Source organism: Cervus elaphus, chromosome 22 (genome assembly GCF_910594005.1).
Source record: "Cervus elaphus chromosome 22, mCerEla1.1, whole genome shotgun sequence".
NCBI classification, from domain to species: Eukaryota; Metazoa; Chordata; class Mammalia; order Artiodactyla; family Cervidae; genus Cervus; species Cervus elaphus.
In genome coordinates, this window is record NC_057836.1 from 16,468,139 (window position 1) to 16,495,437 (window position 27,299).

Below are 27,299 nucleotides of genomic sequence, written 5' to 3' on the forward strand. Positions count from 1 at the left end.
ATAAATGTGTGCAGCAACTTAACTATTCCCATTGTGTTCCTATGAAAATATTTTACTTGTGATTTCACTAAATATTTTAAAAAATCAATTAATTTTTTTGGCTGTGTTGGGTCTACATTGTTACATGGGCTTCTCCTATTGCCCAGCACAGGCTCTAGAGTACACTGGCTTCAGTAGTTTCAGCTGGAAGTTTGTGGAGCCCAAGTGCACGGACTCAGTTTCTCTGAGGCGTGTGGGATTTTCCCAGAGCAGGGATCGAAACTTTGTCTCCTGCACTGGCAGGCAGACTCTATGGCAGAGCCGCCCGGGAAGCCCTGATGTCACTAAATATACTTATAAATACTGCTTTAAATTCACTTTACACAATGGACTTTCCCATAAAATTTTATTTGGAAGACATTCTATATTCAGTTATGCCATGGTATAAAAATGGAAGAGGACAATGATACCTAGATATGGTGGAATATATCTTGTGCAATTCTTTGGGGAAATAAAGGTGACCTTTGGGTTGTTTCAGGTGAAGAAAGTAGATGGGACTATAGAGAAGAGAATTTATTTCACATGGTGTCTTTCTGCATTAGTGATTTTAATATGGATTCTTAGAAGTTATCAACAACTGGTCAGATAAAAAATTTTTTTTGTAATATACTCCTCTCTGGACCTAGGCAATCCTGGGCTCAGTCTTCTGCTTCCATCACTTTCTTGATCCAGTCCACGTAGTTGAGGAGATTGGTGTAGAACCCGTACCCTTCACCACACCCGATGCCCCAGGACACGATGCCCGTGGCCACCCAGCGGTCATTTTTCTTATCACTCACTGCAAAGACCCCTCCACTATCCCCTTGGCAGGAATCCTGCCTTGTGGCTGGGTTCCCAGCACAGAACATGTTTTCAGAAAACACATCATTCCTGTTTTTTTGCTGGAGCCAGCGCTCGCAAATCTCTCGCCTAGCTACTGGCAGACGGACAAATCTGAGGTTGTGAGAAATTCTCTCCTCCATGATCCCAAAGCCACTGACATAGCCCACGAGACCCGGGTCATAGAGGGTCTCGTTGTCTGGGAGGCAGATGGGCAGGAGGTTGGGGCCTAGGGTGACGCTATTTTCCAGCTCCAGGAGGGCGATGTCCCCCTCAAAATTGTGGGACTCTTCCTGGCGGTAGTCTGGGTGGATTATGACCCTACGGACTGGGTGGTTGGACAGCTTGGTGATATCTTCCACGTTGATGTGGCCCAGGAACACGTCTAAATTGGGGTTGCCCTGTGCCTCGTGGTCCTTGGGGTAGATGGTGTGCGCGGCTGTGACGATCCAGCGGTCCCCCAGCAGTGCGCCACCCCCGGGCCCGTGGATGTTGGTGTAGGCCTGCCAGGGGAAGTTGCCCAGCTTGGCCCTCTGGCCTCCAATGATGCGTTGCCTCTGCTCCACGGGGTGGACTGGCTTCCCGCACACTGGGGAGGAGACAATGGAGGGGCGGGGGGGTGTAGAAAAGTCAGCACCTGGCCACCCTCCTCCCTCCATGGCCTGGCCCCTCCCCTTTGCCCCTCTTTTTAGTTCAGGGCCTTTCCCTCTCTCCCCATCCTCCCCCGCCAGCCCTCTCCTCACCCCCCCTCTTTGGCATATTGTCAGTCATCTCTCTTCGTTCTTGTTTATTCTTTCCTAGGGCTTTTCTTGCCCTTTTTATTTATTCTTGGTCTCCCATCTGCTCAGTGAAAAGTCCAGGACTGTCAGGACAGGGCCAGCTCTCTGGGTCCCTCTGCCCTTCTCCTGGGGCATCTCCTCTCCTTTTTCCAGATGCCCCATGTCCGTCTTCAGCTTCAGGCGGGACTGTCTCTCTCTTGTCTATGCCACCCCTCCTCTGAGGCCCTGCATGGCTGCCAAGGCCACAGAGGACAGTGGAGGGCTTCCACTCACCTGGCAAACACCGAGGCATCTTCTCTCCTACCAGCTCGTTCTTCCAAATGCCCTGAGCTGTGCAGGTGTACAGCCCTGAGGGGAGAGGGGGCTGAGCTCAGGCTGGGGGGTTGTGGGCGGGGGCCAAGGGCACCAAAGTGAGCACAGAAAGGAGGAGGAACAAAGGGAAAGGTTGGAATACCTGCGGATGGGATACTGAACGTGTGTGTTTTGAAAAGCTCCATGTGTGTTTTTGTTTTGATGCTAAATGGAAAAATCAGAATGCTTAACTCGTATTTGTTGTGATCCCTATGTGTGAAAGTTGACACAAAAACTGGAAGGAACTTATCAAGAAGATTTTATCATTATTGCATCTTGGTGCTGGGTAGCGGATGATAGTGGGAGTTATGTTTTCTTGTTTTGTTTTTTGAGGGTGTTTTTTCGGCTCTGCTGTGCAAATCTTAGTTCCCCAACCACAGATTGAACCCGAGCCCTCAGCAGTGAAAACGTGGAGTCCTAATTGCTGGACTGTCAGGGAATTCCCCGTAGCTATGTTTTCTGATTGTGGACAGTGTACCTTGCTTGACGCTCAGCATTTTATCTTACTGACGCACCTTGGTGATGCTTTCAGATATGCATCATTACCCTCCTCCTAGAGACAAGGAGGGCTTCCCTGGTGGCTCAGACAGTAAAGTGCCAGCCTGCAGTGCAGGAGACCAGGGTTTGATCTCTGGGTCAGGAAGTACCCTGGAGAAGGGGAAGGCTACCCATTCCAGTATTCTTGCTTGGAGAATTCCATGGACAGAGGAGCCAGGCAGGCTACAGTCCATGAGATCTCAGAGTCGGACACGACTGAGTGACTAACACTAGAGTTGAGGAAACTGGGTTTAAATAATTTACACAAGGTCATATAACTTCTAAGTGCCAGAACCAAGATGCAAATAGAGAGTTGTCTTACTTCAAAGTCCAGCTCTTAAATAATACCCTATATAGCCTGTAAACATGGAGAAGGAAATGGAAACCCACTCCAGTATTCTTGCCTGGAGAATCCCATGGACAGAGGAGCCTGGCGGGCTACAGTCCTTAGGGTCACAAAGAGTCGGACACGACTGAGTGACTAACAACAGCAACAGTAATAGCTTATAAACAAGATTTGTTTTTCTTTTTTGGCATGTTTTAAACCTACAAATCATGTGATTTCTTCCACTAAAAAGTTTTCAAGATACCCACTGATGAGTCTGAAAGCAGTTTAGTAGTGCAAAAAGTCACAACACAGCAACCTGAGAGGGAATGTGGGGAGAGTGCTGAGGAAACCCCACTGATAAACCTGTAGTGGGGGTGCTGGTGAGGGTGGGGGAGGGGGTGGGGTGAGAGAGGGTTGTTTATAAGATTCAAGTCTTTCATTCTATCAGCTCAAATGTTTCCTTTTCCAACCTTATTAGAAGCCTCCTGGCACCCCTGAAGCCAGTGCCCGGGATAAATATCTTAATATTCCCTCCTTGGAGACTCTGTTGAAAGAAATTGCAGAAGATGTTCCAACAAGAGGGAGAAGATGGCCATTTACACGTGTCCTTACCTCGCTCAGACTCGCTTGTGCCGTCTTTGGTGTGCATCTTGTAGAAGGGCTCATCGCAGTAGTACTGGATACGGGCCTCGTAGGTATTCACCCCTTCTCTGGTGATGTAATTGAAGGCCCCGTTGGGCAGGCTTCGGGGCCGCCCGCAGTTCTTGACTTGGAGAGAACACAGGGCCACGTGAGAGCTGAGGACTGTACCGGAACTTCAGTGGGAGGGGTGGGAACCCACTGAACATGCTGAGAGCCTTCGGGAGATATGGTCACTGGGGGCTTTCGTGATGCATGAGAATTGGATGGGATAAAACTCAGTTCTGGGCAGAGCCCCTCATCTGCAGAGATGAAGGCCAACTGGTTCCCGGTGGGCTGGAGCCTTCAAAGGACAAGTCAGGGGAATGGCTTTTGGGGGGCGATGCTTAGGCCCGACCCTCTTCCCTTCTCCTGGGGGGAGACACATGCTTGAGTTGCAACTTACTCCTGCACCTGGGCATGGCTCGGTGCCATGTGCCATCATCCTGGCAGACAGCTGTGAAGGACAGGAGCACCTTGTTGCCCTGTTGGAGCAGAGGTGGAGAAGCCATTAGTACCAGGAGGCCCTGAGGCTCCCTCCTGCCCTTGCCCACAGGGGAGCAGTAAGGATGCAAAGGCAGCTCTCAGCCCTCCAACCTCAACACCTGTGGATGTGGCCCCTGGGCCCCTCTTCCTAGCCGGTCCTCTCAGACCAGACTGACAGATGGGTGCACTGAGCCACACAGCAGGAAGCCAGAACTGGGGACTTGCCCAGTGGTCTAGTAGTTAAGAATCTGTCCTCCAGTGTAGGGGACATGGGTTTGATCCCTGGTCGAGGAACTAAGATCCCACATGCTGAGGAGCAACTAAGCTTGAATGCCACAGCTACAGAGCCCGCATGCTGACACAGCCAAATAGGTAAATAAATAAATAAATAATTTAAAAAAATATATCAGAGCTAGGGCTAGTTGTTATACCCAATAATCCCCTCTCTAGACTCTTGGGATTTCAAGAGTTTCCACTGAGGTCCAGTTGAACCCCGTAATTTTATTTTTAAAAATATTTATTTATTTATTTATTATTTATTTTGGCTGCTTTGGGTCTTAGTTGTGGCACTCAGGATCTTCGATCTTCATTGTGGGATCTTTAGTTGAGGTGTGTCGGGTCAGGTTTCCAGATCAGGAATCGAACCCAGGCCCCCTGCTTTGGGAGTGCAGAATCTCAGACACTGGAATACCAGGGAAGTCCCTGAACTTCACAATACCAGGGAAGTCCCTGAACTTCACAGTTTTTAATTAAAAAGCAAACAAGCCACAAGCACAGTTTTGCTCGTTCTCTCCATTGAAACAAAAGTCTCTGCCCTGAAGTAGGGCCATGTTTCTTCCCTCTGGACTGCTCTGCCAGGTAAGCCCCGTATCACCCCATTGCCCCCAGACTGCAGGCTTCTCAAGGCTAAGGGTCTTTCCTAAAATGCTAGTGCAGCCCAGCCACTTTCAAGGGGACTCAAGATGCTGACATATGCTAAGTGCTATCCTAGGCCAGCACATGGTGGGGACAGGCCAGGAGACAGCACCCTCTGAAATGAAAAGTAACTGGAGAACATGAGTGAGTTTTATTAACACCAACAATCATCTCAGATTGTTAGCCCTGGACCAGACTGCAAGAGAATGTGCATGAGAACTAGGATATCTGAGCAAAATGTAAATTATCATGTAGTCGCTCAGGCATGTCCCGACTGTTTTGCAACCCCATGGACTGTAGACCGTCAGGTTCCTCTGTCCGTGGACTTTTCCAGGCAAGAATACTGGGGTGGGTTACCATATCGTTCTTCAGGGGAGTCTTCCCCACCCAGGAACTGAACCCATGTCTCCTGCATTGCAGGTGGAGTCTTTACTGCTGAGTCAAATAAAAAGTAAATAATGTGAGATAAACTGTGTGAGTAGGTTTAAAGTTGATGATGTGAATGATAAGTGACGAGGTAAGGGTGCTGGTGGCATAGGTGGGGCAGGTTGTAACCTGAACGGTGGGGAGGGGTGTGCCCAGGACCCCCAGTCCTTCCTGGACTAAGCAGTGATCTGGCTGACTCATCTCTATTCAAAGGTAAGCTCCATGAAACCTGTGTGAACATGTGTGTTTCTTTTACTGTACCTCCCACATCCAGAACACTGCCTGTCACTGAATCAACACTTAAAATGTTTGTTGGGTGAATTCACCACAACCAACCGAAGGTCTCTTCTCTGATTCAGGGTGGGTCTTCCGAGGGGACCTACTAGACAAAGATGGGATGTCCAGTCCCAGGCCCCTGGCCAGGGTAACTCCAATTGTATGGTTCATAAAAATAGCATTTATTTATTTATTTATTTATTATTAATTGCCTTCACTGATTCCTCACTGCTTTCTGTAGTTGTGGTGCACAGGCTTAGGTGCCCTGAGACATGTGGGATCTCAGTTCCCCAACCAGGGGTCATACCCACGCCCCCTGCACCGGAAGGTGGATTCTTAACCACTGGGCCACCAGGCAGTCCCGAGAGTAGCATTTTAGTTTCCTGGCTTTTGTGAGATTCACCAGTGGAGCAAACCACATTCTCTCCTGGGTCTGCAAAGCTCTGGACAGGGTGGTAGGTCTGGGCTAAGACCACCGGTGGACATAAACGGAGCCTCTTCTGATTGTTTGATGGAATGCTGCCCGATTCATGAATCATCGAGTAAAGCCAGGTAGGTTTTAAAAACAAAAACCGAGAGCCCTGGGGCAAGAGGCAGGGGATTTGTTGCCGGTCCCTGTTGTACACAATTCCAGTGATGTTGAGTGAGTGAGGTCTCGCTCTTCAGCTCCACCCCCACCTGTTTGGTTCCTCACTGCATAGTGAGTAATAGGGCCAGGTCCCATAGTTCTTAGACTCGGCTGGGCATTAGAATCACCAAGTAACTATAGGTAATCCTGATACCCATGCTCCCCTTCAGACCCATGGACTAGTCTCTAGCAGGGGACTGGACATCAGAATTCTGAAATCCTATTTCTAGTGTGCAGTCAAGTTGGAGCAGGCTGGGTAACCCTTCCAGCTCAAACATGCTTATGTTTCCATGTGGGGCTGAGCCTCCATAGTCCGTGTGAATTATGCCGGACTCTGGGTCAGCTCCCTCCCCTCGGCCCTGGCTCTTACCTCCACGAGCTCGTAGCCTTTTTTGCAGGTGGCGATGAAATAGTCCCGGTACTGGTATTGAGGCTGCGGGTCCTGAATGATGGTGTATGAGTCCAGGGTCTTGGGCTGGGGGCACTTGATGACTATTACGGAGATCAGAGGGCACGTTTATTTCCGAGCCACTGGCCTCCGTTCTAACTGCCTCATCCTGCCCCGTTTCTGGCCCCTGAGGGGCCCCAGGCAGCCTTACCTTCACTAGTGTAGTGCAGCTTCCAGCCCCGGCTGTCCCCTGACTCGTCCGTGAAGAAGAGCAGGTCCACCGAGTTGCTTTGGGCATCAATGTGCTCCGGCCTTTGCTTTCCACAGAACTCACCAATGTTCCTCCCCTTGACATAGATCTGTGGCGGTGGTGGGGGTGGACAGAGGGAGGGTCATGTCGCCAATTCAGACGCAGGGCTAAGGCAGTGGTGCTGGTGGTGTGGATCCTGCTTGGTGTATGTTTTCAGCTGGAGAGGAGAAAGCCTCCCTAGGACCCACCAGCCAGGAGTGTGCGCTAAGTTGCTCAGTCGAGTCCAGGTCTTTGCAACTTTATGGACCGTAGCCCGCCAGGCTCCTCTGTCCATGGAATTCTCCAGGCAAGAATACTGGAGTGGGTTGCCATGACCTCCTCCAGAGGATTTTCCCGACCCAGGGATTGAACCTGAATCTCTTACACCTCCTGCATTGGCAGATGGGTTCTTTACCACTAGAGACACCTGGGAAGCCAGGTGTGTAGGACAACTCATGTGGGACATTGGCCATTTCTGCACCCATTGGCCAGATGGCCCAGTGGGGAGGAGGGCTGAGAGGAGACGTGTAGGGATGGGGACGAGAGGATTTCTGGGGGTGGGTTGGCTGTACCTGCAGCTGGTCGTAGGGACAGTGTATTTGCTGGTGGTCGTCGATTTCAAAAGGCTCCAGGAATTGGAGGTGGAGGGTGTGGCCCCGCTCTACCCGGATACTGTAGTTGCAGCGCAGGTCGGGGGGGTAGGGTTGGGGGTACTCCAAGCTGGAGATGTAGCCGGAGGGCTCCGTGAACAGCTCGCTGCTGCACTCAGCTGGGAGAGCAGAGCGAGAGCGGGTCACCCAGCGAGCCCCACCTTGCTCAGCCCATGCCTCCGCTGGGACCACCCAGGCAGGACCTCACCCTGGCAGGAACGCCCATCTTGCTGGAGCTCATAGCCTGCGCGGCAGGAGCAGAAATAGCCGCCGACGTAGTTGTGGCACAGGTGCTGGCACCGAGGCGGGGCATCCTCCTCAACCGAGTTGAGCTGCAAGGCACATTCGTCCAGGTCTGGAAGAGATTCCAGAAGGAGGGATTCAATCCCACAGAAGCTGGGTGGGGGGCGGGGGAGGGACCTTTGGAGGCGCTGGTCTCAGTGAGGTCACTCATCAGAGGCCTAAGGACAAGGTTATCTCAGGCCACCTGGAACTCCGGGCCGCTCTGACCCTTTCTGGGACCTGCTCAGTGGGGACAGGACCCCGGGGGATAGCCCTCTCCTAGAAAAAGCTCTCTTGGGAAAAAACAAGAAGGCCTGGCTTCCCAAATCTTTGGATTCAAGAATCTCCCTTTTTGGCCCCCATTCAGTATGAGCCCAGGAGCCCAGCACAGGCACCACTCACCCACGGCTTGGTAGTATGCCAGGAAGCCCTTGTAGAACATGATGGTGCCGTTCTCCTCATTGGAGAAGTCCGAGTGGAAAGTCAGCAGCATCTTGTTCCCTTGGGACATGAATTCCTTCCTTCCTGGGGGGTTGCCCAGGGGAGAACCCAGCTGCCCACAGAACCTCCCCATGGTCTTCTTATCAGCAGAAATCTGTGGAGGAGGGACAGACGGACAAGCTGTTGAGGGGACACATCCCATATGGAAGGTTATGAAGGTCATCCTTCTCTTATCCCGGAGATGGGATCCTGCCCCCTCCTCCCCGCCCCGCTGGATGGTCTCCAGCTGCTGTCTACCTGCTTCCCCAGAGGACTTTCCTCTGTCCTGCATCCCCATCGACTGACCTTGCACATTATCCCGTGTCTGGACTCGGCCCTCCCTTTTTATGACCCCCAGCTATGACAAACCTAGACAGCATATTAAAAAGCAAAGACATCACTTTGCTGAGAAAGGTACGTCTAGTCAAAGCTATGATGTTTCCAGTAGTCATGTATGGATGTGAGAGTTGGACCATAAAGAAGGTTGAGTGCTGAAAAACTGATGCTTTCAAATTGTGGTGCTGGAGAAGACTCTTGAGAGTCCCTTGGACAGCAAATAGATCAAACCAGTCAATCCTAAAGGAAATCAGCTCTGATTATTCACTAGAAAGACTGATGCCAAAGCTGAAGTTTCAATACTTTGGCTACCTAATATGAAGAGCTGACTCATGGAATTGTCCTTGATACTGGGCAAGATAGAAGGCAGGAGGAGAAGGGATGACAGAGGATGAGATGGTTGGATGGCATCACTGACTCAATAGATGAATTCAAGCAAACTCGGAGACATGCTGAAGGACAGGGAAGCCTGGTGTGCTGCAGTCCATGGGGTTGCAAAGAGTCTGACACGACTTAGTGACTGAACAACAACGTGTGTCAGACCTTTCTTTACCCCCATCTCTTCCTGTGTCCACCTCCCACTGGAATCCTGGTTGCCTCTACCTGGTTTCTATCATTCCTTCATCCCTAGAGCCTGGATGATCTGCTTTATCCTCTGTCCTGTCCTTCCACCTTGTCTTGGTCAACCCATTCCTGTCCAGCCATGACTCCTGATATTCAGCTGAATGTGAGCATCCAGGACCCGCCGGCTTAGCAAGCATCACTGAGCTCCCCTTACCTCTCTTCCTTCACAGATTCCTTAGCTCCTGCAAAGCAGAAGGCGTCCCCCTCCTACCTCATCCGCACTTTGCCTGCCACCAGGACCCTCCCTACCAGCACTGCTGACATCTCAAGTCCTCTGGGCTAATAAGATATGGCATTTTCATGGTATTCTTTTATATCCTCTGGGGGATCTCCTAGAAATAGTGTTTATGGGCTCTATCTGAATCCTGAATCAAGAATCTCATTTTGCCTCTGTGTGTGTGTGTGTGTGTGTGTGTGTGTGTGTGCAGTAAGTGGGATCCTAGTTTCCTAACTAAGTTCCCCAGGAATCAAACCGGGGGCCCCTGCCTTGGGAGCACAGAGTCTTAGCCACTAGACCACTGGAGAAGTCTCCAGGAATCTCATTTTTATTGGATGTAGAAAGAGGGACTGGGACGGGGCCCTCGGTCGTGACAGAGGAGAGGGGACTGAGCCCACTGTCCTGGCTGGAGACCACCCTTGAGCCACCGCCACACACATGCCGCTTCCCCATGTCCCTGTGTTCCTGGTGAGGAGGCAGCCACGGTGAGACTCTCCATGGCAACAGGGAAACCGAGGTATGGAAGTTTCCAAAATCCTCTGGGCAAGTAAGCAGACAGGGAAGGTTTTTGGGGGACTCCTGTGGACAGTGCATTCCCCAAGAGCAAGGCCTGTCCCCTCTCTCTCTGTTTCTCCCCTCTGTGCTCCACGAGGGTCTCTCAGACCAGTGGCCACCCATCTTCGACACCCCTGGACTTCCAGAACCCCACCTGGCCATCAGCTTTTACCAGCTTGGGGCTGTGTCCCCGGGCAGGGTGTGCTATCCAGGCCGGTCAGAACTCGGGTCCCCAGGTTCCAGAGACACTCAGTTCTGCCTCTGCCCACCCCCCTAATCTGCCCCCCTACCTTGACATAGTCATAGAAACAACCTTCCGAAGGCTCCAGGTCAAACTGCCAGAAGACAAGCTTCACCCTGTACCCCGTGGGTACTGTGATCACAGTGGTCCTCTCAAAATTGTTAGGGTAAGGCTTGGGGAACAAAGGGGATGTCACCTCCCCGTAGAGCCTCTGAGGGGTAGGGATGGTGCCTCCAACCCTGTAGAACAGGACCGGCAGCAGGAGGTATAAAAGCCACCTGCCAAAAGAAAAAAGGTATCTGTAGGGCGGGAGGGGTGCAGACCCAAGCAGTTTGGTAGGGGATGGGATTGCCGTACCGCCGGGCATTTTCCTCTCGGTCCATTCTAGATCTCAGGGAGATGTCCTAGGGTGGGAGGGGAGGGTGCAGGGGGGAGGCTGGTCCCTGCAGCTGCTGCACTCGGTGCTCCTCCCTGGGGCAGTGTCCGGTCCAGAGGTCACCACACTCCCCCCACCTCTCTCCCCAGCCTCCTCCTTGCCCTGTTGCATCACTCTGCTGCCCTTCCAGGAATCGGGCTGGCTTGGACCAGTAAACTGAGGGTGAGGGTTTCCAGTCATGGTCTCTGAAATGGCTCCCACACGCTCAGCAAGACCTCTGGGAGAGACCGCCTGTGAAAGAGGGTCTCAGGTACAGAGGCTGACTCTCCAGGCTGAGGGACTCCTCCCCACCTCACAGCTCCCTATGAGCTGGAGGAGGAAGGCAGTGTGGCCTCACCTCCTGGGTCTGAGTCTCCTTTCTCCTTGGGAGGAGAGATGGGACATGCGTTTGTGAGCGTGCATGCGTGTGCACACTGGAGAGATAAGGTGTATGGGGAGGGGCCGGGTGCTCCCACCTCCCTGAGTAAGTCTGGGCACAGGGGGCCTCCCGTGCCCAAGATCATCCCCTCTGGTGTCTCCCTCCTTCCTTGGTCCCCACCAGGCTTACTCACATTTCTCAAGGCCTGTTGTTGGATCTCTGACTCTCGTGACAGCGTCTTCGTGCACTCTGGGTGCAGAGAGAGCAGGGTCATGCAGGGGAGGGAAGGGGAAGGGAGGGACTGTGGAGGGGGAAGGGGTGACCATTCCGGGAGGAAGTTTGTAGGGAATTAACTATTTGCATAAACAAAACCAAAAAAGAAAAAAACAATTCTGTTTCGGTTTAGTTTTGGTTGTGAAATGCCTGATGGTGCTGCCACCTGCTGGCCTTCAGGGTAAGGGCTAGAGAAGTTTCTGCATTTTTAGGGACAGAAAAGCCTTGGGTTGGAGGCCCAGATGTCCCTTTCTAAATCTCAGGGGAATCCCCACCCTTCCTCAGGGCCTTTCTGGTGACTGCGGCTGAGTGTTCAGGGTTCCCATCCAAAGAGCAGTGGAAATCGCAGTTGAGGGGGGTCTTTTGTGACCCTTTCTCCTTTAACCCTGTTCTCCCTGTCCTTAGTTAGCCAGAAGCTCTGGTACAGGAATGACCAGGGTTCAATGCCCAGGATAATGGCACAGGAGCAAGGATTAGAGATGGGGAGTGCAGGAGGGCGCAGAGGAGAGAGACGCTTGCTTGACCTGGGGTCCCGCCCTGCTTCCCTCGGAAATTACACATAGAGAGAACTTAACCTGAAGCTCTAGTGGTTAAAACTCCTTGTTTCCAATCCCTGGTCAGGGAACTAAGATCCCACATGCCATGCAGTGCAGCTAATAAAGAAATTTTTAAAAATGACAAGTAGAACAGGGACTGCTATGACCCCAAAGCACCACTAGGCTCTGTTTTAAGACCCTCCCTGGACTTCCCTGGTGGTCTAGGGGTTAAGACAACCAGCTTCCCAGGCAAGCGGCATGGCGTTGATCCCTGGTCAGGGTACTAAGGTCCAAGCACAAAAAAAGAAAAAGAAAAAGGCCCTTCCTCCCCCCATCAATGGACTCAGGCCTGTCAATGAGCTTGTCCCTTAGGGAAACAAGGGCAGCTGAGGATGGGATGGAGACATCCTTTTATCCTCAGCATCTGGTCCAGAGTGTGAGCCCCTGAGGGTCATGGCACCAGGGGCTGGGCAAACAGGGTGTCTGTGGACCACCAGTTGTGGATGTGACTGGTAATGGAAGTAAAGTATGATGCTATAAAGAACAATATTGCATAGGAAGCTGGAATGTTAGGTCCAGAATCAAGGTAAATTGGAAGTGGTCAAACAGGAGATGACAGGAGTGAACGCTGACATTTTAGGAATCAGTGAACTAAAATGGACTGGAATGGGAGAGTAGGAGTAGGAGTAGGTCAGATGACCATTATATCTACAACTGTGGGCAAGATATAGAAGAACTAGAGTAGCTCTCATAGTCAACAAAAGAGCCCAAAATGCAATATTTGGGTGCAATCTCAAAAAACGACAGAATGCAAAGAAATAGAGGAAAACAATAGAATGGGAAAGACTAGAGATCTCTTCAAGAAAATCAGAGATACTAAGGCAACATTTCATGCAGAAATGGGCACAATAAAGAATAGAAATGGTATGGACCTAACAGAAGCAGAAGATATTAAGAAGAGGTGGCAAGAATACACAGAAGAACTATACAAAAAAGATCTTAATGACCCAGATAACCATGATGGTGTGGTCACTCACCTAGAGCCAGACAACCTGGAATTCGAAGTCAAGTGGACCTTAGGAAGCATCATTACAAACAAAACTAATGGAGGTGGTGGAATTCCAGCTGAGCTATTTCAAATCCTAAAAGATGATGCTGTGAAAGTGCTGCACTCAATATGTCAGCAAATTTGGGAAAACTCAGCAATGGCCACAGGACTGGAAAAGGTCAGTTTTCATTCCAGTCCCAAAGAAAGGCAATGCCAAAGAATGTTCAAACTACTGCACACTTGTACTCATCTCACACGCTAGTAAAGTAATTCTGAAAATTCTCCACACTCGGCTGCAACAGTATGTGAATCTAAAGCTTCCAGATGTTCAAGCTGGATTTAGAAAAGGCAGAAGAACCAGAGATCAAATTGCCAACATCTGTTGGATCATAGAAAAAGGAAGAGAGTTCCAGAAAAACATCTATTCCTGTTTTATTGACTATGCCAAAGCCTTTGACTGTGTGGATCACCACAAACTGTGGAAAATTTTGAAAGAGATGGGAACACCAGACCACCTTACCTGCCTCCTGAGAAATCTGTAGGCAGGTCAAGAAGCAACAGTTAGAATTGGACATGAGACAGACTGGTTCCGAATTGGGAAAGTAGTATGTCAAGCCTGTATATTGTCACCCTGCTTACTTATTTAGCTTGTATGCACAGATATCATGTGAAATGAAGTACATTTCATTTCGGGCTGGATGAAGCACAAGGTGGAATCAAGATTGCTGGGAGAAATATCAGTAACCTCAGATGTGCAGATGACACCACCTTTATGGCAGAAAGCAAAGAGGAACTGAAGAGCGTCTTGATGAAAGTGAAAGAGGAGAGTGAAAAAGCTGGCTTAAAACTCAACATTCAAAATACTAAAATCATGGCATCTGGTCCCATCACTTCATGGCAAATAGATGGGACAGTGACAGACTTTATTTTCTTGGGCTCCAAAATCACTGCAGATGGTGACTGCAGCCATGAAATTAAAAGATGCTTGCTCCTTTGAAGAAAAGCTATGGCCAACCTAGATAGCGTATTAAAAAGCAAAGACATTACTTTGCCGACAAAGGTCCGTCTTGTCAAGTGGAGGTCACTCAGTCGTTTTCCACTCTTTGCGACTCCATGGAATTCTCCAGGCCAGAATACTAGAGTGGGTAGCCTTTCCCTTCTCCAGGGGATCTTCCCAACCCAGGGATCAAACCCAGGTCTTCCTAATGGCAGGCTGATTCTTTACCAACTGAGCTACCATGGAAGCCCATCTAATCAAAGCGATGGTTTTTCCAGTAGTCATGTATGGATGTGAGAGTTGTCCATGTAGTCCCTGGGGTCACTTAGAGTCACAAAAAGTCAGACATGACTCAACGACTGAACTGAACTGAATGACATCACTAAATGTAGTCTGAGAGCAGGCACAAGGAAGAGGCCAGGTGGATCCTGGTTGGAGATTTTGCCAGCAGGCTTGTATGTCAGAGCCAAGGAGTGGATCTGCTGGCAGGGCTGATCCATGACATGACCCGCACATGGTCTGTGCCCTGCCAGGTGAGGAAGGACAAAAGATAGGGGAGAGGGTGAGGGCCAGATTAGGAGGCAAGAAAGAGGGGGCATCTAGGGACTTCCCTGGCAGTCCAGTGGTTAAGACTTCACCTTCCAATGCAGGGGGTAAGGGTTTGAACTGTGCTTGGGGAGCTAGGATCTCACATGCCTTGTGGTGAAAAAAACCAAAACATAAAACAGAAGCAATATTGTAACAAAGTCAATAAAAACTTTAAAAATGGTCCACACACAAAAAAATCTTTAAAAAGGAAGAATTGGCATCTTGTCTAGCAAATGCAAATTAGTATCTGGACGGCAGTGTGTGTGTGTGTTGTGTGTTCACCGTGAGGGTAGGATGGCAGATGTGCAGGTAGAAGAGGTGGTTCAAGAAGGTAAGTCTTGGCAGAAGCTCTCCCATCTGCCTAGGGGTTCTGAGTTCGGTCCTGGTATCATGTAACATGACTGGACCTCATTAACTTAGCTCCAGCCTGACCTGCACTCTGCTCAACCACACACAACCTTGACTTATACATAGTGTTAGGCTTTCTTGGTGGATCAGCTGGTAAAGAATCTGCCCCTTGTAGGAGACCTGAGTTCAATACCTGGTTTGGGAAGATCCCCTGGAGGAGGCAGTGGCAACCCACTCCAATGTTCTTGTCTGGAGAATTACACGGACAGAGGAGCCTGGTGGGCTACAGTTAGTGTCGCAAACAGCTGGACATGACTGAACAACTTAACACTTTCAGTTCCTTCATATGTTGTGTCATACCCTTGACTTATACCCTGGGCAGAAAGAAGAAATGGCCTTGTGATGATTGCTCATGCACTTGTTTTGAAACCAGTATTGAAGACATTGTTATATTGATCATGCCTTGTATGATTTGATTCTGGGGAGAAAAAAGTTTCTTAAGGTAGTGTAAGTTTTTCCTCTGAGGATATATTTATATCTGTATAACTGTATCAGTTCAGGTCAGTCGCTCAGTCATGTCCGACTCTTTGCAACTCCATGGACTGCAGCATGCCAGGCTTCCCTGTCCATCACCAACTCCTGGAGCTTGCTCAAACTCATGTCCATCGAATCAGTGATGCCATCCAACCATCCCTTCCTCTGTCGTCCCCTTCTCCTCCTGCCTTCAATCTTTCCCATCATCAGGGTCTTTTCAAATGAGTCAGTTCTTCACATCAGATGGTCAGAGTATTGTAGTTTCAGCCTCAGCATCAATTCTTCCAGTGAATATTCAGGACTGATTTCCTTTAGGATTGACTGGTTTGATCTCCTTGAAGTCCAAGGGACTCTCAAGAGTTTTCTCCAACATGACAGTTCAAAATAATCAATTCTTCAGCACTCAGCTTTCTTTATAGTCCAATTCTCACATCCATACATGACTACTGGAAAACCCATAGCTTTGACTAGATGGACCTTTGTCAGCAAAGCAGTGTCTCTGCTTTTTAATATGCTCTGCTTTTAATGTCTCTGCTTTTTAATCTTTTAATATGCTGTTTAGATTTAACTATATACCTGTACCTATATCTGTATCTACCTCTATCTATATCTAGATATATCTAGATCAAAATATATTGACACAGACATATAGATTCCATTGTTTGCTAAATTTTATTAAGAGTATATATTAGTTTTATTTATCTATTTTGATGATTGAAAAAATGATACAAGTTTCTCCTTGCCAAGGCAAAAATATATATACCTAGATATAAAAATAAATGAGATAAGTGAAATTAATATATGCTCATTAAATACAATTTAGCAAATAGTGGAGAATAGGGGGAAACAAAACAGACAAAATAACACTAAAGGTAACTCAGTTTAATATTTTGAGCATTTGGTACTATGTGTAGGTTTCAGCTCTCTGTGGCTCTGGAGTAAAACCTGAGAAATGACTAAGACTAGGTTAGAAAGGCCATGTTTGACTAAAAAACTGGGTTTCAAAAATGGTGGACCTGAGAGAATCCCCTGGTGGTCCAGTGGTTAGGACTCTGGACCTTCACTGCCATGGACCTGGGTTCAATCCCTGGTTGGGGAGCTAAGATCCCAAACTTCCGTGACTCAGCCAAAAAACTGAAAAGGCAAAACAACCAAAAATCCCAAATGGTGGACCTGAACCCTCATCTGTTGCTGGTGGGAGTGTAAAACGGTGCAATCACTGTTGGAAAGAGCGTGGCAGTGCCTCAAAGAGTTACACTGAGTTAGGACGTGTGTGTGTGTGTGTGTGTGCTCAGTCATGTCCGACTCTTTGCAACCTCATGGACAGTAGTGCCGCAGGCTCCTCTGTCCATGCAATGCTCCAGGCAAGAATACTGGAGTGAGTTGCCATTTCCTCCTTCAGGGCATCTCCCTCCTCATAGATCGCATCCTTGTTTCCTGTGTCTCCGGCATTGCAGGTGGATTCTTTACTGCTGAGCTACTGGGGATGTGAACCAGCAATTCCAGTAGAGAACTGAAGACCCTTAAAACAGAAATTTGCACAGGAATGCTCACTGCAGCAATATCCATAAAAAGCAAATAGTGAAAATGACCCAAATATCAACCCATTGCTGAATGCGTAAACAAAATGTATTTTACCCACACAGTGGAATTCTTTTCAGACGTGAAAAGAAATGGAGTACTGACTCACGCTACGCTGTGGGTGAACCTGGAAAAGATTACACGGGATGAAAGAAGTCAGGCGCAAAAGTTCTTACATGATCCCCTTGAGATGCCGTGTCCGGAACAGGCAAGTCCATAGAGATAGAAAGTGGTTAGTGGTTGCCAGAGGACTGGGAGAAGGTAGAGTTGGAGTCTCTTTTGGAGATGAGGGAAATGTTCTAGAATAAGCGCTAATGGTTGCACAAATCGTGGACATGCTAAAATGACTGAATTGTGCACTTTATGATTTTTATGTTGTATGAATTTTACATCACACACACACAAAATGCTTTAAAACAATGCTGGGCTTTCAGGCACTATAGCATCAAGGTAGGGAGATATTTGGGGGAAGAGAGCCTGTCCGTGTATCCTTAAAGCAGACCATGTCAAGAGAGGGTTTTCTTTTACTTCAGCTCATCTGTTTCTCTCCCTCTTTCATTTTCTTTCTGGTTAACTTCCTTCTGGCTTTTCCTTTCCGGGTTATCCTTCGACCCTCAAGAAGAAGGGGTGAGCTCCTTGCTTCTCCTTTTCTGGGCTTTCTTGGTTCCCCTTTCCTTCCTCACTTTCTCCCTCTCCTTCCCCCTTTCTATTCTAAGGCCGTCTGGCACCCACAGGCCCGTTTGCAGCTGAAGCCCTTCTGGTCAGGAAACTAAGATCCCACAAGCTACATGCTGTGGCCAATATATATATATAATTTATTCATTTTTAATTAAAAATGTCGTCAAATTTAAAACATTGTGACTATTATGCAACACACACACACCCCACAGTATTTATATTCTCGTGGCCTTGAATGTCTTTGAAAGAATACCCAGGAAATAGAGAATAGGGAAGGACGTGAGACCCTCAGAGAGGTAAAATAACTTTCTAAAAGTCACACAGCTAGAAGCAGCTAGTAAATGGTCTGAACTCACTGGTGCACTCATGTAGTCATTCATTCCTCAGATACTCACGGAACTTACTTCTTTTATCTAAAAAATATTATTTTATTGATGTATAATTGATTTACAATGTGTTAATTTCTGCTGTACAGTGCAGTAATTCAGTTTTATATATATATATATATTCATATTCTTTTCCATTACAGTATGACAGGATATTGAATATAGTTCCCTGTGCTACACAGTAGGACCTTGTTGTTTATCCACTGAGCATTGTACTTAATTGCAAGAAACAGAAACCAACTCTGGTAGATTTCAGCAGAAGAGGAATTTATTAAAGGAGTCCTGGAATGCTTTTAGAAGTGCCAGGAGAGCTGGGGAGCCGGGTGTGGACACGTCACAGCAGGAACAGTGGACACAATGTGGCTGCCCCTGCCCCTGCCATGGCCTAGTCACTTCACCTTGCGAGGCTCACCCCCTGGGGCTGGCTGCTGGGTGCCGCTTGCAAGCCCCAGCTCCTCCTCCATCTTAGGGTGGCTACCACTGTCCCCAGAGGTTCTGTAGGGCTGCTTCTTGGCATTATTGCTTCTGGATTCAAATTCTAGACAGTGCCTTTGATGAACAGAGCATGAATGTATGGCTTGCTCCAGAGCTGACAGACTGCTGAGGGACATGCTTCCTGCATTTGCATCTTCTCTCCTAGGAGATGGGTTCTGTTTCCAAGACTCACAGTGAGGAGCTCCCCAAATGTGGTAAAGATGTTTTGATGCTGGGCAGCCAGAGGAACACCTAAAGGTCCTTTTTACATTGATTGTATGAATGATGCAGCTAGACATGGAGCATGCAAAGGTGAATCACACCTAGAACCTGCTTGCAGACAACTCACAGACTCAGAATTCCCTTCCTTTCAACTTGTAGTTATTTGCCACCACAGTTTGCAAAGCCCTCTCACTCTGTTTGTTTCCTTAGATCGTTCTGACAGATAAGCTGTGTTAGGTAGACAGAACTGATATTCTCTCTATTTCATCCTTGAAGAAGCTAAGAAGTTAGATGATGAGCCCGAGGTCCCTCTGCCGGTGAGTGGCAGAGTGGAGACTTGGCCTGTCCTCTGATTCCAGGCCCAGTGTCAGCTGGAAGCAAGATGTGATCACAAATATCAGGCTTCATTGGTTCCTGGGCATGTGACTTTCCCCAGCATTTTTTTTTTTTTTTTTTAATGTGATCAGAACCAGCCTTCTTTATTTATTTTTAACTTTTCATCACACACATTTTTAAACCTACACTGAAGAAAATAATATAATAAACTCCCACTACCCACCATTTCAATAATTATAACTGAAATGTTGCTGCCACGAGACGTGAATGATGCTGGAATTCTTGGCGTCTGGAGGAGAGGAATTCAATCCAGGGCTAGTGATGAGGCTTGATCACTTAGAACTTTTTGTGTAATAAAGTTTTATTAAAGTAAAAAGAGATAGAGAAAGCTTCTAACATAGACATCAGAAGGGGACAGAAAGAGTGCCCCCTTGCTTGTTTTTAGCAAGGAGTTATATACCTATTAGCAAGCTGCTAATTAGAGAAAGGAAATACCTCAAAACTGAGAGAGTCGCACCAGGCCCCTCACCAACAACATATACATTTTGAGAGCGCGTTGGCACAGCAGGAGTCATCCTCGGGCTATAAAACACTTGACAGGAATCTTGAAGAGAGGCAGATTTCCAAGCCAATACATAGGTCATTAACATAGCTTAAGAAAATATTTCCATAAGAAAAACGCAGTGGTTAGCTCAAGGTTGGAGATAATGTTAAGTTCCTGAGGAATCAGGTGTCGCCATGACAACACAGGATTAGAAGAAAAAAAAAAGGTCTGCCACTTGGAGTTTTATTTCCTCCTGCCACTTGGGGACCTCTGGCCTCCCTACCAAGGATATTAACGCTCTCATTTTCCCATTTTCTCTTAGGAGAATTATGTTGCCAAGGGAAAGGGGCGGTGTTCTCATTCCATAACTGCTTCTGAGCTGGTAAGGGGTGTTGTCCCTAAATTATTGAGGCAACATATTCTCCTATGGGGCCTCCCTCATAGCTCAATTGGTAAAGAATCTACCTGCAATGCAGCAGCCCTGGGTTCGATTCCTGGGTCAGGAAGATCCCCTGGAGAAGGAAATGGTAACCCACTCTAGTATTGTTGCCTGGAGAATGCCATGGATAGAGGAGCCTGGCAGGCTACAGTCCATGGGATTGCAAGAGTCAGACATGACTTAGCAACTAAAGAGATACTCCTAAGCCTTCTATTGAGGGTCTCTGATTCAGGGACCCCAGATAATAGTTGGAGGAGGCTGTGGTACTCATAGGAGACTAAATAACCATAACTTCATGTAGCTGGAAACAAATCCAGCTACACAGTTACAGGTGTAGGGAATAAACAGCAAAAACAGAACAATCAGCAAAGTTAAAAGTCACATTATGTCCATAAAGGTACAAAGTGTTACACCAGTCCATTTTAGGACTGTTAGATGACATTAGATTAAGAAGAGACATCACATATGATTGTTGGCACAGGTAGTCATGGACTTGGAAAAAGTCCTTTCCCTGAAGTGGAGATGTCTACCATGGGAAGCCTTCCATTGATGAGGAGGGGAGCACTCTACAGACCCAGCAATTGGACAGATTGTGGAATGAGGTGTAGGAATGAGCCCAGGACAGGAAGGCATTGTCTTGAGGGTCAAACGGCAAACTCAGGATTTTTGGAATCAGCAAAAGCAGGCCCACATAGATTGCGAGGCCCATCTGGTAAGGACCTTCCCAGAGGGGCTTGAGAGATTGACCCTCAGGTCCCAATGTCTTTATTAACAGAATCTTGGTTCCTGGCTCAAACAGCATTGTTTGACTCAGAGGCTGGGTAAGAAGTCGCCTCCCAGAGTTCCTGTAATGTCTGTTGAAAAGCTAAAAGTTGAGTTACATAGTTAGTTAATTCCAAGGCTTTAGGAAAGCTCTGGGTGTAAGCCTTTAAGAATTTTTCATTGCGCATTTTCAGGAATTATTAATCTTCCATCCTCAGACTGTATCCATCCTTTTCCAGTAATCTTTGCTCCTCTTTTCTTTATCTTTTTAATTCTTCCTCTGTATATTGAGGTTCTTCCTGTCCAGCCGGACCTGTCCAGAACAAGGGTATCTATAGTGAAAGGGGATCCTTCGTAAAGGAGTTCAACAGGGATTCAGCAGTCAGCCAGCTGATTGCCCTGGGCTACTTTACTCCCATCCCATTTGTGCCCTTTGCAATGCATAACAGCTACTTTCTTAGGTCATCAAAAGTCTTTCAATCTCTTTGAAATGTTTAATAGGTTCTCCTGTTGTTTTTTTTTCCATATTGCAGCATGAGCATGTAAAGTCAAATAAGCAAACAGAGTCAGTTTAGATATTTACTCGCTAACCTTTGCTTAACTCTAGAGCTCCCGTCAGAGCCACAAGCTCCGCTAACTGAACATTCATCCCTGGTGGGGAGAGACTTTGCTTCTAAAACCTGTTCAACTATCACCATGGCATAACCTATTTTCCATTTCCCATGCCGAACAAAGGAACTGTCATCCAAACATTAACTTTAGGGTTTGAGATTTCACTCACAAAAGAAGTCAGTACAGTGAGATTTCGCCCATTAACAAACTTAAGAGCTTTAGGCATTAGCAAAACAATAGTAGCAATTACCCTTAAGCAATATGGCCTTAGCCATTTTTTCCCCCAGTAACTAACTTAACTCTAATCCTGTGGGCAAGCTCAAAGCCGCAGCCTGCAGAAGAGCAGCTTAAAGAGACTTAAAAGCCTTTTGAGTCTCTGAAGACCAAACCAGCTTGTTGGTTTGGGCCTGCTGAGCTTCAGTTATAAGTTTATATAAAGGGCGGACAAGTTCCCCATAACCCAGAATCCAAATGTGGCAACAGCCTGTGATGCCCCCAAATACTCTAAATTGTCTTAAAGTCATAGGTAGTTGATGATTTAGTATAGGCTTAATTCTCTTGGGGCCTATGGCCCTCATCCCTTCTAGAAAGAAAGCATCTTTCAAATCAATGACTGAAGAATATTTGGCTCATTTAGGAATTTCAGACAATGCAGTATAAAGATTTGGAGAAGGCAATGGCATCCCACTCCAGTACTCTTGCCTGGAAAATCCCATGACGCAGGAGCCTGGTAGGCTACAGTCCATGGGGTCTCTAAGAGTCGGACATGACTGAGCGACTTCACTTTCACTTTTCACTTTCATGCATTGGAGAAGGAAATGGCAACTGACTCCAGTGTTCTTGCCTGGAGAATCCCAGGGATGGGGGAGCCTGGTGGGCTGCCATCTATGGGGTCGCACAGAGTCAGACACGACTGAAACAATTTAGCAGCAGCAGCAGGTGTAAAGTAACCACAGCCTCATTTGTTATTGTGAATCCTGAACTAATCTCCATTTATCATTTAACATTTTTATACCCAAGATAAAAGTGTGGCATGGACTGTTACAGGGAAATAATTGCCCCAGCTCCTTTAAATTCTCAATGGTGGGTTTTAACCCTTTCTTAATCTTGGGTTTCAGTGAATACTGCTTTTGATGTGGAAATAGGTGAGGGTCTTTGGGCTTGACAATGACAGGAATAGCAGTCTGTGCTTGACCCACAGTTTTTCCATCAGCCCATACTCTAGGATTTATATTTTGTCCAATTAATGGGAGAGAAAGAGAGGGCTCCATATTCATGAAAACAGAGGCATGGAGCTTGCTCAGTATATCCTTCTCCAAAGGGGTGAGGGACACTCTGGCACAATCAGAAATTTGTGTGGAAACAGCAGAATTCCAGTTGCAGCTTAGAGGACAACTGAAATAATAATGTTTGGCTCTTCCAGACAGCCCCATTACAGTAGTGGATCAGGGAGAAAGTGGGCCAGGGGCTTCAGTAAGCATGGAATAAGTTGCCCCAGTGTCTAAAAGGAAATCGACTGATTTGCACTTCCCCCACTCGCCCAGTTATTAATACCTGGGGTTCCTCAGTTATTAATTACCTGGGGTAATTAGGATAGGAGCTTGTGTGGGGACCCCTGGGCACCTTCAATCCTGATTGTCTTGCGAGTCCGACCCCTTGGGCCCATGCCTCAGAGGGCAGTCTCCTCTCCAGTGTGGTCCTTTGAAGACCTGACATGGAGCTGGGGGCGACTCAGACACCTGAGAGCAACCTCACTTGAGATGCCCCTCCCTTCCACGTAATAGCAAGTCCATCCCTTTTCACCTGGGTCCCTCTGGACATTTTCCTCTGGCTGTTTTAGAGCAGATCTGAGAGCCATTGCTCAGGCTTCAGTCTTTCCTGTTTGTTTTTTCTGCCTCTTCTCCTCCTCCTACCTGCCATAATAAACTGAGCCACTTGCAACAGGTTATCAAAGACTGATTGGGTTCATACGCCTGTTTTAAGAGCTTAGTGGATATCTGGAGCCAACTGAGTGAGACGTCTCTCTTTTAAGATCATTCCTCCCTCTGCAATTTAGGGATCAATCTCAGTGAATCTGTGAAGGGTTTCCTGCAGTCTATCTAGGAATTTACCAGGAGCTTCCTTCTTTCCCTGTTCTGTGTTAGTCAGTTTGGCAAAAAGTCTTAGCATGCATCCACTTGAGTCCTGACAAGAACACATCTGACAAAGTGACTCTGGTCCTCATCTTTCTTTAGCCATGTTATAATCCCAGTCTGACTCTGTTCTGTTGTGGGGACCATCTGATTCCCAGTAGAGAAGGTGGCTGTCTTGCCCTCTCCCTTTTCTGCTGATTCTTTACCAAGCCATTTATCTCCATAGGCAACAGCTTTTCCCCAAAACTCAAGTTTTGGAGTTGGGAGTTAGTGTCTGTACCAAGACATATATTATGTCTTTCCAAGTAAGGTCATAAAGTAAAGTTAGTCCCATAAAGGCTTCTATATACTTTTTGGTATATATATATACCAAATATATATATATATATATATATATATATATATATATATATATATTCTATATATACCTCTAAACAGTCTCAACTGCAACTGGAACTGTTTGAATTTCTACTGAGACTGAGGCAACCCCTCCTGGAAGGCTGTCCTGACTCTCAACTTGCTTAGTTAGGAGCCCCAGAAATGGGCAAAGTAAGAGGACAGGAGGGAGCTGAAGATTTCACACCCAAATCTGCACCCTTAAGATAAAAGTCTGGCATGTCTTGCAGAGAGAAAGAGCAATACATATGGCACTTCGGCCCAATTTTCTTGTTTTTCACAGAGCCAGTCTAACTGTAAAACAGTTATTATAATTAAGAGACCTTTCAACTGGCCAGCATTCCCCATCTTCCAAAGGATACTGTGACCATTTAGTATCACAGAACATAAGGCATGTCTTTTTAAACTCTGGAGATCTAATTTGTTCCAGTTTTTTAAAAATACATTTCAAAGGGGGTGGTTCTGGAACTGCTAGCTCCCATCTGCAAGAGAGAAAAAAGTGGCGTCTACAGCCTTGGCTTTTTTTTTTTACTGGAAGTGTCCCTCCCTGCTCTAGATGGGGGTGGAGACAGACTTTACACTGAAGCTTTCCTTCCCTGTCAGATTTAGTCTGCCCCTCACCAACACAGGCTCCTTCCTCGTCCCTCCTGGTTCTACCACCAAGGTGGGGTGGAGATGCACAGGGGTAGACCTGATGGCATCCAAGATTGAAGTCCAGTTCCTCACCATTAAAACCTTTGCCTGATTTTGTTTTCTTTCTCTGATGCCACCTGGCGTTCAACAGAGCAGCCTTCCAGAATGCCTCCCAAGCTAGGACCTCTGGGGGAAGCATCTGTCCTCCATGTGCCAGTGAACACTCCTAAGCACAGTCCTGATGGCAGTAGAAGTGGTGAGTCATAAGGGGATGAACAACCACCAAGATGTCCCTTCTGAGTGTCACCACATCAGTATATGTGATAGCAAAAGAGGTGGTGATGGGCCAGCCAGTGAGAAAAAAGTGATTTTTGTCCTCGAGCTATTAAGGCCAATCCTTCCAGTTCATTCCACAGATTCCACAGAAAGAATACTTAAGGAGTTGAGACAAAAGCCACCAGAGAGCCTCCTCTGGTCCACTAAGAGCCTAGCGCTATCAAAGGAAGAAGCCCATTGCACTTCCAATCTGACCAGACCCTGGAATTCCCGATCTGTGTCCTCAGAAACCTCATGATCACCAGCAGTGATTCTATCCACATAGATTGGAGGGACAGCCATGACAAAGATACACTTTTAGGTCACTGGCCCCTGAGGCAGGCAGCCAAAAGAGTAACCTCTAGCCTGAGAGATGTTCCTGGAGCTGAGCTAGAATTCCTCCTCGTTCCTTAGTAGGTTCTTGTAACTTACGGTTCCTAGCAAGGCTAGGTGCTTCCAAATTTGGGATCTAAGTAAAAGTACATAGCAAGCATGGATCACAAGTCCCTTGAAAGTCTATAATCTGACAGATTAGGTTAGTACTTCTAATTCCCAGGCAGTTATGAAATGGTCAAAGAGACCAGAAAGTTTGACCAAGAAAGGAGTGTTCTGTCCACACGCTTCGTTTGTCTCTGGCTGCTCCCGCAGAGGAGTCATTGGGTGCCTCTTGACATGAGCAGGTCGGTATAATCCCCCAGCGATTTCTGCCATAAACCGTATGAGGTTGCCACAGAACTGCAGATTAGGACACAACTCTTGCTTCACATTTGTTTGTATATTTCTTTCAATCAATCACACACACAGGCACACTGTACAGTTAGCAAAGTAAAGCAGAAAATGTGTTTACTAGGAGATCAAAGAACTAGAGCTCTCAATGTCTTTACCTTGTCCTGATCCCAGACGGGACCCCAAGATGAAAGGTTGCTGCTACAAGCTGTGAACAATGCCAGGATTCTTGGCCTCTGGAGGAGAGCAATTCGATCCGGGGCTATTTCCTCCTACTGTTGGGGACCTCTGGCCTCCCTACAAAGGCTATTAACACTTTCATAACCTATGGCCAATTTTGTTTCATTGATAATCCCCACTCACCCCCACCTCCATCCCTAGTATTTTAATTTAATTTAATTTCCCAGAATGTCCTTGACCAGGGGTTGAATTCATGCCCCCTGAAGTGGAAGCAATGAGTCTTAACCACTGGACCACTGAGAAGGTCCCATGTACATCCCCAGTGTTTTAAAGCAAACAGAATTCCCTAAAAAATGGGACTCTAAACTCAATGATTACATACATCACATATTATTTCTCTTTCATCACCTCACCAAGACACTAGATACATTATGGCACCATTTTATGCAAGTTTAAAGTAGCACAACAAAAGCATCAACAAAGTCTCAGTTTAGATGCTAATTACAAATTATTTTTTAAATACCAAGAATTGTGTCATTATTAAAAATTGAATAATTTCAGAACTGGTGAGCAAGTAAGTCTCTTTATGTTTTTGTCACCACAGCTGCTCAACAGAAATGCCTGCCTACCTTCATGATCATTCCACCTGTATGGTTTGGAATGGAATAATTATCATGACTATTTTTCAGATTTACACTTGCCATTATTTTAATGTAAAACTGTTTTTAATAGCTCAAACAGTTCATCAAGTACTGATATTTATGTTTAAAAACTCTCTCCCAGGGAATTCCCAGGCAGTCCAGTGGTTAAGACTTCACCTTCCAGGGCAGGAGTGTAGGTTCGATCCCTGGTTGAGGAGCTAAGATTCCAGATGCCTTGCGGCTAAAAAAACCAAAACATAAAACAGAAGCAATATTGTAACAAATTCAATAAAGACTTAAAAAGTGGCCCACATCAAAACAAACAAAAAAACCAAATGAACAAAAAAACACAGCTCACTGCCATATCAATAACTCTGGAATAGATAAATTGCCCTGAAGAAGGCCAGGCCCCACAACATCCAGCATTGTTTGTTTAGAACACTTCTGAATTTGAATGCATATTGGAATCAATGATATTGGACAGTTTATTCAGCAACTTAAAAAACTTCTAGGGGTATGTCAAAGGAGGGGGCATTTTCATTTGATGAAGTTGTAGATTCATTGGAATGCAGTCCCTAAGATGGGGGTGAAGTGAAGTGAAGTGAAGTCGCTCAGTCGTGTCCAACTCTTTGCGATCCCGTGGATGGTAGCCTATCAGGCTCCTCTGTCCATGGGATTCTCCAGGCAAGAATACTGGAGTGGGTTACCATTTCCTTCTCCAGGGGATCTTCCCAACCCAGGGATCGAACCCAGGTCTCCTGCATTGGAGGCAGATGCTTTAACCTCTGAGCCACCAGGGA

At 47.1% G+C, this 27,299-nt stretch overlaps 1 protein-coding gene and 1 non-coding gene across 3 annotated transcripts; both read right to left on the reverse strand.

The window, feature by feature from the left end:
• Positions 1-368: 368 nt before the first annotated feature.
• On the reverse strand, positions 369-11,466 carry C1R (complement C1r). Of its 2 annotated transcripts, none has more exons than XM_043881836.1 (11): positions 11,312-11,466; positions 10,374-10,602; positions 8,274-8,466; positions 7,798-7,944; positions 7,512-7,708; positions 6,862-7,009; positions 6,633-6,754; positions 3,938-4,016; positions 3,466-3,621; positions 1,911-1,985; positions 369-1,447 (listed from the first exon to the last, which is right to left on the reverse strand). In XM_043881836.1, coding segments are annotated over exons 1-11 (2,118 nt in total). In that variant the 5' UTR covers positions 11,314-11,466; the 3' UTR covers positions 369-677. The 2 variants fall into 2 exon arrangements, with proteins under 2 accessions (XP_043737771.1, XP_043737770.1); XM_043881835.1 differs by lacking the exon at positions 11,312-11,466 and adding an exon at positions 10,682-10,817.
• A 15,761-nt stretch (positions 11,467-27,227) lies between these two features.
• TRNAW-CCA lies at positions 27,228-27,299 on the reverse strand. The gene has a single exon. It is a non-coding gene; the product is annotated as a tRNA-Trp (tRNA).

What these genes read in the sequence shown, in the direction of transcription:
- C1R (XM_043881835.1), bottom strand. Translation starts at nt 10,707, where the DNA reads ATGGACCGAGAGGAAAATGCCCGGCG. An exon ending in GTTTCTATGACTATGTCAAG is followed by an intron (nt 8,467 to 10,373) that starts GTAGGGGGGCAG and finishes CCTCCTCCACAG; the next exon opens with ATTTCTGCTGATAAGAAGAC. An exon ending in AGATGGGCGTTCCTGCCAGG is followed by an intron (nt 7,709 to 7,797) that starts GTGAGGTCCTGC and finishes CTGCTCTCCCAG; the next exon opens with CTGAGTGCAGCAGCGAGCTG.